The sequence below is a fragment of the Haliotis rubra genome, unplaced genomic scaffold (assembly GCF_003918875.1).
Source record: "Haliotis rubra isolate DU_JTF1 unplaced genomic scaffold, ASM391887v1 Scf497, whole genome shotgun sequence".
Lineage (NCBI taxonomy): Eukaryota > Metazoa > Mollusca > Gastropoda > Lepetellida > Haliotidae > Haliotis > Haliotis rubra.
The window spans coordinates 537952-551433 of record NW_025767187.1 but is presented as its reverse complement, the minus strand read 5'-3'; the positions used below and the strand labels follow the sequence as shown (position 1 = coordinate 551433).

The window sequence follows — 13482 nt, the reverse complement described above, 5'->3', positions numbered from 1 at the left end:
CCATAATTTTTGTAGTTTTTGATAATACTTTGTTTTGTCCATGATTGAGTGACCAGTATTTGTTTTCGTTAGCAAGGTTTGAGATAATTTTAAACCACAAAGATGAACTGGGCAAGTGTGTGTGGTTTAGCTTCAAACAATATTTCTTTTGTATCAGGTAACCTGTGATGTTATTGAGGGATGACAGACAGCAAAAGGCAATGTTGGTTGTAGACGTTTATCACTCTGATGAAACCCACAAGCAGTGGTCTGTAGAAGGGGGTTGGCTTATCTACAGCTTACACTTTCGTCAAACTTTTTTTTCTGGTGGTAAGAAAATGACATCGTATCATTTTGAGTAAAATTACGAGATAGTGTAACAACGGGAATAACGTCAATAAGAATTTGTTGACACTCTATATATCTAATGACTGATCATGACGAAAAGATGAGCGAAAATGGCTGGTTCAGCTTATCTATTGACCATACCATTTTGACACTGATTTTAAGGGTCAAGTTAGGACCTCAGCTTATCTGTGAGATCATCTTATCTATGGTAATATCCAGTAAGGTGTCTCCTACCCACAGTGTACCCACAAGTTGATTGTGTTATAATATGGTCAACCAAGACAGCATTTTGTTATCACACATACATTCACTGTACTTATCTGGCGTCTCTTCTGTCAAATCTTTCAGCTTCCTTGTCATCCCACCTTGTGTAAACATTTTAGCTTCTATATACATATAGACTAAATACACTTACTCAGCATTCATCTTTTGTTGTTGCAAAAAGTGGTCCTGAAATTTTGCACAATGAATGAATAACTGTTGCTATTCTCAGCAATTGTTTGATGAACATTTTTGAAGTTGGTGTGTAAATAATGAAGCATACCGCTTTAAATATAAAGCATTATAATAGTGTATTAATCTACGTCAAAACATCAGTTACTCATGATGACACTGTTGCTTTAATTAACTGATTGAAGTTCCATTTAAAGGAGAATACGAGTGAATTGCAATAATTTGCTGGGTGAAAGATAAAGTCATCAGAAACATATTCCCAAATTTTCAATTAAATATTATGTATAATTATGTTTTAATCGCGAAAACAGTTTCTGTAAATCTCAGCTTCAGCCATTATGCATATTTCGCTGGAACCCACGTGACGTCAAATGTGCCTGGAGTCCGCCATATTGCCAAAGACCAAGTGCTACAGTAGTACAAATCGTGTTGTTTCTGTCGTTTTTTTAAATGGTACGATGGTGTATTGCGTTGCCTGGGGATGCACGGAATCATCGAACATGGGAAAGAACCACCATATCTTCCGTTTTCCAAGTGAAATGACAGATTTCAGGAGAAATGCGCCGATCATTCCGAGTCTGACGCATATGAAAGAGACATGCATGCATGGGGTATGGAAATCCCCAAGCTAGGCTGCAGATAGCCGAGAGCCGGTGATGCGGTCCTATACAGTCAAGACATGACCCTGCATCGCGATGCAGAGTCATGTCTTGAATGTATGGGACCGCATCGCGGCTCTCGGCTAGGCTGAAGAAGGAAAAAGTACCCACGAGATTCATTTATACTCCAACATTCCCTGTAACAACTTACTGTCAGTGGTATTTTGAACATAAATTAAATCAAGTCCGATTGCCTGTCGAGTTGCCCCCGCTACAAAATGACCCAGCAAATTTGGTCAAATTGCCCCAGTGGGGTAGTCAGAATGCCCCAATTTATTTAAAATGAATAAATATAGGCCATAAATGCATAGTTTTGTCAACTTTGAAATTATGTTCTTCATATATAAGTATATACATAGTTATGAGTTTACTAATGAAACATTTATCAGAAATATTACTTCCTAATAACTTTTATATGAAGAACATAATATTATAATAAGTTGACAAAAACTATGCATTTACGGCATATATTCAATCATTATAAATAAATTTGAACAAATTAGAATGAATGACCAAATTTGCTGGGGCATTTTGTAGCTGGGGCAGTTCGACTGGTATATATTATCAAAATCAGTAAGAGATTTCACATGAACTTGAAAATGTTTCGCTACAACGTTCTTTTCGGTTTGGAGCCCTAAATGATGCAGTCAACTCGAAACATTGCCGAATACAACGGCAAATCATGAAGTACTTGTTGCTTTCATTGTTTTCCATTTTGTCCAATTACGCCCGTCGTCATCAGACTCGCTATTTGTCAGTAGTGTGTGCCGTGAAAGTTGTTCTGTATTCTCATTGGCTGACAGGATGTCATTCTAAGGCTTTGACCGAGTACCATAACTATTTCCATAACCAAACAATGGGGAAACATACGTGGTCCTTACTAAAGTACTGTCGGAAATGCTAGAAAAATGCTTTTTAGCCTTAATATTTTGATAAAGGTGATATATGTACTATGTTGTCAATATATCAACTCGCCTATAGTGTACCTAATTTTTATTTCAATTGATTTAACATTCCCATGCATTTAAAGGGCAGTTTACAGGAGAGAATATGGTACCAAAAAAACAACTTAGGATTTTTTCAGAGTTCAACAACAGAAATCTGAACTAGTCTTTACATTTATGCTAATAATACAGGTGGTGTAAAAATATGAATCAACGTTTTTCTTTAACAAATAGATGTTGAATGTTTGTGTTACTTTACTTAATTATCGTTTCTTTATTGAAGAAATATTAATATAAATGTTAAGTCTTGATAAATAAGTTTCCCGTCATGCATGCACATCTTTATCACAGCGTCCACTAAGGCCAACTATTTGCAGTCAATTGTTGCAAAGGTTTATAAGTTTTTTGTGCTTGAAAAAGACAGAGGTAAACCTTTCATTAGTTTAGAAAGGGTTTATTACAGAACTTGTAGAGCTGTTGGTATGTCTTACCAACAAGTTTAAAATATTGTAAACAAATCAGACAAGACAGGGACCGTCTCAAAAGCAAAACCGGGACGTAAAACCATCCTTGACAACTTTGACAAGGGAGTGATTAGACGGGCGGTCTACAAACTTTATGAGAAGAAGAATATATATATTCTAAAGAAGCTACACCAGTGACTTCGTTAAATCTTTGGCCAATGTTCACAACTAGATTACACTGACCGAATTACATCCATATTTTTGCAATGAAATATACTGTTGACATGCAAAACATTTATTAAAACGTTGCACATTTCTACAATCAATCGATAAGATAACACAAGTGATAGGATTCTTTCCAATGTACAGTAATTCGTATGTTTATTTCAAAACAAACACACATACACAAATGATCCCTTACATAACCAATACGTATACTATACGTTCCCATATTCAACATTTTGAAAAAAACATCTATTTAGATGACCCCTCCCCCGAGCGTGTGCTCAGGTGTCAATTTCACCTGTCGATACCGTGCATGCTGATGACGTAACACAGGCAGTTAATGTTTGTATCAAATAACGTCCCACTACCCCTTATTTTTCTAAGTTTTTGTATTTTCATCAGTAAAAACACATTTTAGGGCATGTCTCAAAATTTATTCCCTCGGTCTACATTAGGTAGATGTTTCTTGAAGTGATATTTGTTATTTAAGTAACTGTAATACCTCTGAATTTTAAATATAAGTCCAAAAGCATTTTTCTAGCATTTCCGACAGTACTTTAGTATATTTTATAATTCACCAGTTTTCGAGGAATAACTTATCTGCGTCGCGAATATTATCTCTGCTCGACCAGGCTGGGATCTTGTATCGAGACTTGACACGTTATTAATGAGATCTAGGATCCTAATTCTTTTCAACAAAATAATTCCAGTGTAATTTTTGAAGCAGATAATTTTTATTTTCTCTCGTCTGAAGCATAATTATTTTGTTTTTAAATCCCAGACACCCTACAGTCACCCATTTGACACAAAATGAACTGTAATCACATTTAAAAAAAAAAATTCTTAGTGACTGGTCATATATTTATAGGGGTGAGTTTGCTGGCTGGAACTGTATGACATTTTGCTGACAAACAGTAATCTTGTTAAATGATATGGTCTATTTTTAAATTTATTTTGACCTCAAGCGGTGCCTCCGTTTCGCTTGATTCTTCTTCATCTTCAGTGGAAGATTGTCCTGCAAGATGTAAAATCGGATCGTACTGATACGGTCTAACATCCATTTCAGAAATGACATCAGGAACATCTTTTACTGCTTCAGCATCCACGGACACTGTTAAGTTGTGAGTTAACATCAAAGAGGAAGCCAACAGCAACAGGCACTTATGACGTCAAGTCACGTGATACCCCTCTGCTCAATAACTGTCGGGTGTTTCCGTAATAGGCGGAAATACGAGTACGTTTTTGTGTTTTTATTGCTAGTTTACAAACTTTTTGTTCAATTTTAATCACGGAATGTGAATTTTAGAATATCCTTTACAATGTATCAAAAGCTTTGTTTTCGTTCGTATTCTCCTTTAACGGCACAGGCTAAGGCTATGCTGTAAGCACTACAACTTTTTAACGTTCCAAGGAGAGCATATTTATAATACTTTCAGATAGTTTGTCCTGCTTGCAGGCTATTAACTATGGTAAAACTAAATCATCCCTTTTCAATTGAAATTTTGAAATGTCATTTCAGATAGTCTGTGGCTAACAGTGACATGCTGTTTTGTTGACAACCAAGTCATGTTGGCATTAGTGGAAATTCTAATAGCTAAATCTGCTCTTGAAAGGTTGATGTCAAGCAGTACTTTTCCATACACTGACCTTGGCAGTATGTTAAAAATATATGGCAAAGTTAAATGAACCAATATCTTATAGGCTTCATGTCATACAACCCCAGATAGCCTATCATGCCCTTTCTGGTTTAAATCATCAAGATGAAGTGGTGATCTGAAGGTGTCATGTTGGACTCTCCTCATACTCATTTCTATCAAAGGGAGAGTATCCCCCTCAATAATTCCATGTCACAGTCCTGTGACCATCAAGCACCTTCTGTTGGATTGTGTTGATTTTTTGCTTATTTGCCAACGATTTTATACTGTTCAAACTATTTCTGTACTTCTCCATACCATTTCTAATCTTTTAATATTAGCATATTTGAAGGACATTTAACTATATAAGATGTAGCTTGAATGTCAGTTTTTACAGTTTACTGTGACAACGATGTGAAGTTTTAGTAATCGTATCAAGAAATCTTGCTGTGGCATTACAATTTTAGCAATGCAGTATGATCAGTAACATATTAAACTTATTTTCAGCTCTTTCCACAACACTAGATTCATACATCCACAAACAACAAATACACATACTTTTTTCTGAAATTTTATTTCTGTTTTGACATCTTAGTACATTCAGTTAGTTACATGCATTGTATGTGCAGCAGGTAAGTAAAATCACAGAATGTTGGCCCGTTGAAATGTATAAAAGTATCAAAACATGTAATAGAAATAAGCACACCCAGAAAATGTAGCACCAGAATTTTGAGGATTACTAACTAAATGTACCAAAACATGAAAACAGGGGGATTACCTGTGGCATCAATTGGACACAGTTAATGTGTGCAGAATCAGCTAAAACAAATTTATATTTAAAAATTCATCTCCAGTCTGCATTTAGAGTACATGTATTCATAAAATTGACAAATTTAAAATATATGGAGATGAACAAGACTGTGCATCCATTTGATGCCAACAGGGGGTGACTATATACATGAATATCTGACATGTTAAAGATAGTTCAACAATACAAGTTCCATTAATTACTGGCCTCTTGCATGCTGCAGTACAAAAGGTGAATTCATAAATAAAAAAGTGTGGATTTCTTTTGTTTTTGTACAAATTGACATAAATGCACACACATGACTAAAACAACAGTAAAATGGTGTCTAGAAACCTGCTTGCTCAGCACATTAACACTGAGCTAATTGTAATTTTTCAATTCTCAGTATACAGAAATCTTAATGTTCTCGTATGACTTCTTTTGTTGGAAGCGTTATATATTAGGAGTAAAAATTGTATTATGAGAGCCTTTGGTGAATCAAGTAATTTTTAAAACTTAAAATAATAAATCATAAGACATTATTTCAGTCAGAAAAACACAACTTTGGAAAGAGTGTATAAATACAATGTTAGAGTGATATGCCTCAATTGCACAGTGCCAAATGGGTATTCTGTGTACAGAAACACTCACACAGGGCAACAGTTTATTGATTAAGTTGACATCAATGCCTGGAGCTTATCAAAAGTAGTTCAATTTGCATAATTATTTCATCATGATTCCATCAATAAAACTATTATATGACATTTGAATGTATGCCAACATAAATTCACTTGCTGAAATAAAAGCATTAAAAGCCTTTAGAAAAGAAATAATGAAAAAATGTTTATTGTAAATTTGTTAAAAAGTGCCTAAGAACAAGTTAGTTAAAACAGCAAAACTTAATCCCAGCATATCAGGACATATGCTGTAAATATATCCATCATACATCAATAATACTGATACATTCCTGAAACAAATATTATATTATTTAAATGCCAAATACTTATTTGATGGGCACTTTTGAAGTTCAGGTGATAAAAGAAGTTGTATATCCATAAAAATTGTCATCATTCGCCAAATACTTTAACAAAGTGGAATATTTAATTTAAACTGAATTGTCAATACCACAAAATATACATGAACAGTAGGATATATCCTGATATGCTTAAAGAAATATCTACAAGATGTCAGATACTGAACACTATAACTACATAAATATTTTGATGTGGGAAATGACTTAGATAAAACTCCCTGAATAAAAGGTGTACCTCCTTTAAAACAGAAACACCCAAATTGATAATTTGAAATCTTCATTTGTGGGACGAATCACAGCACTGATGTAAATTTTGTTGTGACATGAACCAGTCACATATCTCTCCTACATCAAAATATTGATTAGGGTGGGGAGGGAGGAAGGTAGGGATCAAATCATCAGGGCATTTTCAGGTTGCCATGGTTACAATTCAAATTCCAATTTTTCGTGGCATTATTGTTTACAACACTGCATGTAAGTTTTGGTCCACTGATCAGTTTCTGAGACCTCAGTTCGCTCAGTTGCCACCTGATACATGTATACTGACCACCAAAAGAAACTGTACATATGATTTTATCATATTCAGAGTTTCATTTAATGCTTATATATGTTGATAAACATACAAAATATGAGTATGATGCTTAGGTATTAAATGTCAGTAAGAAAATAGGAAGATAATATGTTTCATATATTTCCCCTTGATAGCCAGCGAAGTGATTTCGGCTGAATTCCTCACAGTAAAATTTGTTTGAATAATTAAAAATAACATTTTCTCCTCCTATTTATTCATCAACATTTAATCAAATGTCACTGAAATTGATCCTTGTTAAAATATATCAGACCAACCAGTTGTTTGCACAAATGCAAATCTGCATCATATCAAAACATGTAATACAACACAACACTAAGTTCCAGCAATGCTTTCTTAATGTTACAGTCTGATTTGGTTCATGCTCTTGTGTACCCCATAATGCTTGTTAGGTTTCAGTAATATCATAGTTGAGGGACATTTGCCCCTGCATTGGGCATGAACAAATCACTGCTTCAACAAAACATTGAAAACACATGAAAACAATCTACATAGACAAACAGAAATATTGGCACATGATGACACCCACTGTGTTGCACAATCATCAGGAGATTAAACATCTTAATTTTTATATGTATGTAACCATGGCAACTGATATATTATGCTGAGCTTTAGTTGACTGGGCAGGAATCCATCTTGACACTGCCGATGGCACTTCCAGAGCCAATGTATTGCATCTTCCCATCAAGCTGCACGTTGCGTATACAACCCACAAAGCTGGTCTTGGCATCAACACCCTTGGCAGTGTAGTCTGAGGAAACAAACATGGATGCAATAAGGTTTCTGTTTCGCATTTGAGTTTTTCTACCACCAACATAATTATACACACCCCAAAGAATTTTTACAATTACTAAAAACAGTCAAAGTCACCATTACCTTGCAAACAATAGAAAAAAAATAGCATTAAAGTAATGTTTTGCTTATTTTCTTATATGTATTAGATTTCACATGAACCATACAAAGGGAGGTAACTTTTCTGACCTGGTGCACCACCAATGAAGAGTGGATCATTAGTGTCAGCTGCAGATACTCCTGGTTTGCCCTGTCCAATGGGGGCAGTGACACCATCAACCTCCAGCTTCACTATCTCTTTGGCCTTTATAGCTGAAGCACAAATAACACAGTCTCATTCACATGCAGGGAATTGTGTAGTTGGGATTTTATGCAACTTCAAGTCTCCTGAACACAAAACCTAATGAGCAAACTTGTTGCCTACATGCAAGTCTTATCAATTAAATTTCAATATTATGAGCGAGTGACACAGTGAATTTAGGTGACAGTGACATGTGTCAACCTTCAATATTATGAGAAACAATTACCAAACCAATATTTTAGGGTCAAAATTACTGTTGACATACAATGGTTAGAGGTGGATGTCTGGAAGCATTGTCTTACCTTTGATTACGTGCCACTGGCCATCACAGAGAGAGGTGGACATGGAAGGTGTGAAAGTAGCTGTGATGGCCCCCATGCCATTGTCTGCTCTCAGGATGATCTGAAAACATACACAGACGATCAATGCAAAACACTGTGGAACTGTTGAACATACATGGGTTACAAACCAGGTTATCTGAAGGTCCCCCTTATGAAGATTCCATATAATGATAAGCCAGCTAATTTGAAGGTCCCCCTTATGGAGGTCCCATATTATGACAAGCCAGCTAATTGGAAGGTCCCCCTTATGAAGGTCCCATATCATGACAAGCCAGCTAATTAGAAGGTCCCCCTTATGGAGGTCCCATTGACAAGCCAGTTAATTGGAAGGTCCCCCTTATGGAGGTCCCATATTATGACAAGCCAGCTAATTGGAAGGTCCCCTTTATGGAGGTCCCATATCATGACAAGCCAGCTAATTGGAAGGTCCCCTTTATGGAGGTCCCATATCATGACAAGCCAGCTAATTGGAAGGTCCCCCTTATGAAGGTTCAATATCATGACAAGCCAGTTAACTGGAAGGTCACCGTTAAGAAGGTTCCATATCATGACAAGCCAGTTAATTGGAAGGTCCCCTTTATGAAGGTTCTATATCATGACAAGCCAGTTAATTGGAAGGTCCCCCTTATGAAGGTTCCATATCATCACAAGCCAGTTAATTGGACGGTCCCCCTTATGAATGTTCCATATCATCACAAGCCAGTTAATTGGAAGGTCACCGTTAAGAAGGTTCCATATCATGACGAGCCAGTTAATTGGAAGGTCCCCTTTATGAAGGGTCCATATTATGACAAGACAGTTACTTGGAAGGTCCCCCTTTCATATCATGACAAGCCAGTTAATTGGAAGGTCCCCCTTATGAAGGTTCCATATCATCACAAGCCAGTTAATTGGAAGGTCCCCTTTATGAAGGGTCCATATTATGACAAGACAGTTACTTAGAAGGTCCCCCTTTCATATCATGACAAGCCAGTTAATTGGAAGGTCCCCCTTTCATATCATGACAAGCCAGTTAATTGGAAGGTCACCGTTAAGAATGTTCCATATTATGACAAGCCAGCTAATTGGAAGGTCACCCTTATGGAGGTCCCATATTATGACAAGCCAGCTGATTGGAAGGTCACCCTTATGAAGGTCCCATATTATGACAAGCCAGCTAATTGGAAGGTCCCCCTTATGAAGGTCCCATATCAGGACAAGCCAGTTAATTGGAAGGTCCCCTTATGAAGGTCCCATATCATGACAAGCCAGTTAATTGGAAGGTCACCCTTATGAAGGTCCCATATCATGACAAGCCAGTTAATTGGAAGGTCACCCTTATGAAGGTCCCATATTATGACAAGCCAGCTAACTGGAAGGTCACTGTTATGAAGGTTCCATATCATGACAAGCCAGTTAATTGGAAGGTCCCCTTTATGAAGGTTCTATATCATGACAAGCCAGCTAATTGGAAGGTCCCCCTTATGGAGGTTCCATATCATGACAAGCCAGTTAATTTGAAGGTCCCCCTTATGGAGGTCCCATATGACAAGCCAGCTAATTGGAAGGTCCCCCTTATGGAGGTCCCATATCATGACAAGCCAGCTAATTGGAAGGTCACCCTTATGAAGGTCCCATATCATGACAAGCCAGCTAATTGGAAGGTCCACCTTATGAAGGTCCCATATTATGACAAGCCAGCTAATTGGAAGGTCCCCCTTATGGAGGTCCCATATCATGACAAGCCAGCTAATTGGAAGGTCCCCCTTATGGAGGTCCCATAACATAACAAGCCAGCTAATTGGAAGGTCACCCTTATGGAGGTCCCATATCATGACAAGCCAGCTAATTGGAAGGTCCCCCTTATGAAGGTCCCATATCATGACAAACCATCTGATCAGAAAGCACCTGTGGTCAATTGAATCGTTAGGTCACATAAGATGTTTGGCATTCATATAGAAAATAAAGTTCAAACAAACAACTAGCATGTTTGAACAATATTGAACTAACCTATATTGGCAAAAGAGTAAGCTACTGGAAATTTGTGAACTGCAAATATCCCAATGGCAGTAGTTCGCTTACCTTGCCATCTACCATCTGCAATACAAGGTAGTCTCCCCTGCCATGAACTGCCAGAATCAAACCAGTGACTGACCTCGGTTTGATCTCCACACGTATCAGGAGGTCAAGGCCAACCTTAAACTTGTCATCTGAAACAGTTAATTTAATAGCCATTGGAGAACACTCTGTGCAGAGATATTTAATATGGTCCTAAGCAATCGCATCTACATGAAGAGCATCATGATTCTTCCTTCAGCCATCAGACCTTCAACTAAAGCTACAAAAAAAACGTGTCTTATCATAAGGTCAACCGTCATGTTCCCTTGTGTTTCCATTGACAAAAAAAGAAGAAAAAGAAGAAAAAACACCAATAAAAGCGCTGCCTATAGGCACCACTTGTCCAATAGGCCATTGAGTGTGATGAGAGGTTCAGTTGTTGGCAGAATTTAACATTCGGAACAAAAGCACATAGTTATGAAACCTTCAGAGTACCAGACTGATACAATTATTCATTACTTCGTGAATTCTTTACAGTGCCAGACTGATACAGCTCTTCATTCCTTTGTGAACTTACATAATTTGACATATCCTCCATCAGCTGTGAAGAAGGAACCAGCCTCCATGGCATCTGAGCAAGGCTTGATAGCAGTCGTCTCTACCGGTGTACCAAACATCTTGTCATTCAGCTTGAAGTTCTTCAGGCAACCAATGAAACTTCCAGAGACACCCTACAAATACAAATGTTCACATTAATGGGTGGTTAAGATCAAAACTGATCACAATATAACTCATTTTTAGGGAAGGCAATTTTAGACTAGAAGCTGTATGGCACTCTACTACAGACTGAACACAATCTCCCAGAATTCATACCTTGAGATTATTGGCAGCTTTCTTCTTCAGGTCCATAGGAATGCCTCCCACAAAGTAAGGTGTCCGTACATTGATGGATCTGGTACGGCCCAAGGACCGTCCATCCCCTACTCTCTCTCCATCAATCTCCAAACTACCCTGTGTTTGGGCCCGGGCAAACCTCACCTGAAAAAAGAAACAACACAAACTTGCTAACAGTGTACCCTCAAGGAGATACCTTTCCTCACTTAAATAATAAGAAGGTCTGTCCTAATTCTATGAATGATATCAGAAATATACAGTCAAACACTGTTATGACAAAACCTTTCACTAAATTATAAAAAATAAAAAATAAAATAAAATAAAATAAAATAATTCCTTTGAGGCAAGCCTAAGTTTGAGACAACAGTGACTGAACATAAAAAATGAGACTAAGTGTGTAATGAACACTTACATTATGCCACTGTCCATCATTATATTTTTTGGGACTTGTTACCACTGCGGCACCACTGCCACAGTTGAAGGTGTACACCACCTGGCCTCCTTTCATGTACAATGCAATGTGATCAATATGGCGGCTGTCAGCCATGTACATGATGATACCATCCTCAGCTGTGGTCTTAAACTGGCATTCAAACAGTGACCTGTAAACAATACAATCAACTGTGATAGCTAATATCATGTGATTACATGTCAGCAAATCTAGAAATAATTTCAAACAAAATCAAGGTTACTTAATATTTATGAACTCCCAGAATGACAACCTATAAAGATATGTTACAGTTCCTAAGCTCATGATTTATTCTCGATACACTATATTTCTATTGAAAACTTTACAAAGATTACTTCTGATTTTCAATTATATATATAATAATCAGTCTATTTCATGCAAGAAACAAATCCATTCAAATCAAATACAATACGATACAATCAAGACCAATATTTTGGTCGGAGCAATAACGTGTGCAACTGACCTAATCCTGAACCTTGAAGGCAGTTTCTTGTACTCCTCTCGACTATCAGAGGTCGACCCGAACCTGATTCCGTCAATGAGTCCTTGAACCATCATGTCTGGGCGGTCAGGGAGAGCACACTGACCAGCCATAGACATATCAGGTGTCTCAGTCACAGCTGCAAGGAGGAGGAACATCATGTTAGAAAAGTAGCAATATCCACAGAACATTCTAGGTTAAAGTAGCAATATCCACAGAACATTCTAGGTTAAAGTAGCAATATCCACAGAACATTCTAGGTTAAAGTAGCAATGTCCACAAAACATTACAGTTTAAAGTAGCAATATCCACAGAACATTCTAGCTTAAAGTATCAATATCTGCAGAACATTCTAGCTTGAAATAGCAATATCCACAGAACATTCCAGTTTAAAGTAGCAATATCCACAGAACATTCTAGCTTAAAGTAGCAATATCTGCAGAACATGCTAGCTTGAAATAGCAATATCCACAGAACATTAAAGTAGCAATATCCGCGCAGAACATTCTAGCTTAAAATAGCAATATCCACATAACATTATAGGGCTTAAAGTAGCAATATCCACAGAACATTCCAGTTTAAAGTAGCAATATCTGCAGAACATTCTAGCTTAAAGTAGCAATATCTGCAGAACATTCTAGCTTGAAATAGCAATATCCACAGAACATTCCAGTTTAAAGTAGCAATATCCACAGAACATTCTAGCTTAAAGTAGCAATATCTGCAGAACATTCTAGCTTGAAATAGCAATATCCACAGAACATTAAAGTAGCAATATCCACAGAACATTCTAGCTTAAAATAGTAATATCCACAGAACATTCTAGCTTAAAGTAGCAATATCCGCAGAACATTCTAGCTTAAAATAGCAATATCCACAGAACATTATAGGGCTTAAAGTAGCAATATCAACAGAACATTCCAGTTTAAAGTAGCAATATCTGCAGAACATTCTAGCTTAAAGTACCAATATCCACATAACATTATAGGGCTTAAAGTAGCAATATCAACAGAACATTCCAGTTTAAAGTAGTAATATCTGCAGAACATTCT

At 36.9% G+C, this 13482-nt stretch overlaps 1 protein-coding gene across 1 annotated transcript in view; it reads right to left on the bottom strand.

Moving 5' to 3' along the window:
• Positions 1-5173: 5173 nt before the first annotated feature.
• The window catches only part of LOC124291566 (laminin subunit alpha-like), a 95297-nt gene continuing 86988 nt past the window's right edge, over positions 5174-13482 (bottom strand). The window contains 9 exon segments of the mRNA XM_046728586.1: positions 5174-7866; positions 8097-8219; positions 8511-8610; positions 10611-10738; positions 11164-11317; positions 11460-11624; positions 11893-12082; positions 12413-12569; positions 13380-13386. Coding sequence (XP_046584542.1) covers positions 7727-7866; positions 8097-8219; positions 8511-8610; positions 10611-10738; positions 11164-11317; positions 11460-11624; positions 11893-12082; positions 12413-12569; positions 13380-13386 — 1164 coding nt within the window. The 3' untranslated portion in view covers positions 5174-7726.